Source organism: Borostomias antarcticus (assembly GCF_949987555.1).
Source record: "Borostomias antarcticus genome assembly, chromosome: 1".
Lineage (NCBI taxonomy): Eukaryota > Metazoa > Chordata > Actinopteri > Stomiiformes > Stomiidae > Borostomias > Borostomias antarcticus.
Window position 1 is genome coordinate 23906584 of NC_140234.1, and position 2500 is coordinate 23909083.

General features: G+C 50.6%; 1 protein-coding gene across 1 annotated transcript in view; it reads left to right on the forward strand.

The window, feature by feature from the left end:
- The window catches only part of klf8 (Kruppel like factor 8), a gene marked incomplete at its 5' end in the record, with an annotated part of 10463 nt that overhangs the window by 3014 nt on the left and 4949 nt on the right, over positions 1-2500 (forward strand). Inside the window, one exon of the mRNA XM_084451120.1 lies at positions 1140-1251. Coding sequence (XP_084307246.1) covers positions 1140-1251 — 112 coding nt within the window. The remainder of the gene's footprint in view (positions 1-1139; positions 1252-2500) is intronic.

A 2500-nucleotide genomic window follows, 5' to 3' on the forward strand; every position in this document is an offset into this window, starting at 1 on the left:
AATTCAAGCACACACAGACCAGCATGTGTGGACCCTGTGGCTGTCCAGAACCCTGACCCGGAGATCTCTGCTGGGTAGAGGGAGACATTTGCTCCCATTTTTCCCTCTCTTTGCTCTTCTTTTTTTATTTTTTACTTTCATTCTTTGGCAAAATTGTTCTCCCGAACATTCGTGCCAATAAAGCCATAGGATTGAATTGAAGTTGAGAGAGGGAGTGGCATGCGGAGAGAGACAGCAGAGAAGAGGGAGAGATTAGACTAGAGAGGAGAAAGGAGGGGGGCGGGGGGGGGGGGGGTCGTCCCCACAGACAAAGGACACTTCTCTCCCCCCCCCCCCCCCCCCCCCCCCCCCGCACATCCCCATCCCCATCCTAAGGGTCACCAGCCCACCCCCACCAAACTGCCCCATCTCCAGGACAGACAGATAGACTTTGAGCGGCGTGGTCACCACATTCCAACCCCTATAAGGAGGGCTGGGGGGGGGGGGGGGGGGGGGGGGGGGGGGGGGGGTGAGCAGCCGAGCAGGCCGGCCAATCACACCTCAGCACAATGACCCAACTCCAATTCAATTCAGAGGGTCTTTATTGGCTTGGGAGACATACATTTACATTGCCAAAGCCGGTGTGAAATGAAAACAAAAAAAAAGTATATCTGTTCTCTCTCTCGCACGCTCTAGTGAGTCGGCCTGGGAGGCTTATCTACTGTGTTGCCAGGCGTCAGACTGCTAGCGCTGTTCCAGTTCTATAGATTAAACTACTGTCCTGGTTTGGAAGTTATTAACCCCATGCTGTTCTCTCTCTCCCTCTTCCTATCACTCTTTATTCCCCTCATATTTCCTTTTTTTCATTGTCTCTCCTCTCTCTCTCTCTCTCGCGCTCTCTCTCTGTCTTTCCTTTACCCTCCATCTTCTCTCTTCCTCTCTCCCTCTCTCTCTCCCTCCCTCCCTCCCTCCCTCCCTCCCTCCCTCCTCCCTCCCTCCCTCCCTCTCTCCCTTCTCCTCCCTCCCTCCCTCTCTCCCTCCCTCCCTCCCTCCCTCTCTCCCTCTCTCTCTCCCTCCCTCCCTCTCTCCCTCTCCCACTCCCTCTCCCTCTCTCTCTCTCTCTCTCTCTCTCTCCCTCTCTCTCTCCCTCCCTCCTGCAGTGCGTATCAAGCCCGGCTCCACGTCTCCGGTGGAGTACCAGACTGACAGCGATGCGGAGAGCGGCACAGAGTCTGGCTCCGCCTCCTTCAGCACTCAGGGTCTGGACACAGGGTGAGTAGGAGGTGGGATGTTGGAGTAGATAAAGGTGATTGATAGAGGATGTTGGAGTGGATAAAGGTGATTGGTAGAGGATGTTGGAGTAGATAAAGGTGATTGATAGAGGATGTTGGAGTGGATAAAGGTGATTGGTAGAGGATGTTGGAGTGGATAAAGGTGATTGGTAGAGGATGTTGGAGTAGATAAAGGTGATTGGTAGAGGATGTTGGAGTGGATAAAGGTGATTGGTAGAGGATGTTGGAGTGGATAAAGGTGATTGGTAGAGGATGTTGGAGTGGATAAAGGTGATTGATGGAGGATGTTGGAGTGGATAAAGGTGATTGATAGTTGATGTTGGAGTGGATAAAGGTGATTGGTAGAGGATGTTGGAGTGGATAAAGGTGATTGATCGAGGATGTTGGAATGGATAAAGGTGATTGATAGAGGATGTTGGAGTGGATAAAGGTGATTGATAGTTGATGTTGGAGTGGATAAAGGTGATTGATAGAGGATGTTGGAGTGGATAAAGGTGATTGGTAGAGGATGTTGGAGTGGATAAAGGTGATTGGTAGAGGATGTTGGAGTAGATAAAGGTGATTGGTAGAGGATGTTGGAGTGGATAAAGGTGATTGATAGAGGATGTTGGAGTGGATAAAGGTGATTGATAGAGGATGTTGGAGTGGATAAAGGTGATTGATCGAGGATGTTGGAGTGGATAAAGGTGATTGATCGAGGATGTTGGAATGGATAAAGGTGATTGATCGAGGATGTTGGAATGGATAAAGGTGATTGATAGAGGATGTTGGAATGGATAAAGGTGATTGATAGAGGATGTTGGAATGGATAAAGGTGATTGGTAGAGGATGTTGGAGTGGATAAAGTGATTGATAGAGGGAGGATGTTGGAGTGGAGAGTGGGTTTAGGAGAGTGGGTAGAGGAGAGTGGGTAGAGGAGAGTGGGTCCAGGAGAGTGGGTAGAGGAGAGTTGTTCTAGGAGAGTGGGTAGAGGAGAGTTGTTCTAGGAGAGTGGGTAGAGGAGAGTTGTTCTAGGAGAGTGGGTAGAGGAGAGTGGGTCTAGGAGAGTGGGTAGAGGAGAGTGGATAGAGGAGAGTGGATCTAGGAGAGTGGGTAGAGGAGAGTGGATTTAGGAGAGTGGGTAGAGGAGAGTGGGTCTAGGAGAGTGGGTAGAGGAGAGTGGGTAGAAGAGAGTGGGTAGAGGAGAGTGGATCTAGGAGAGTGGATCTAGGAGAGTGGATCTAGGAGAG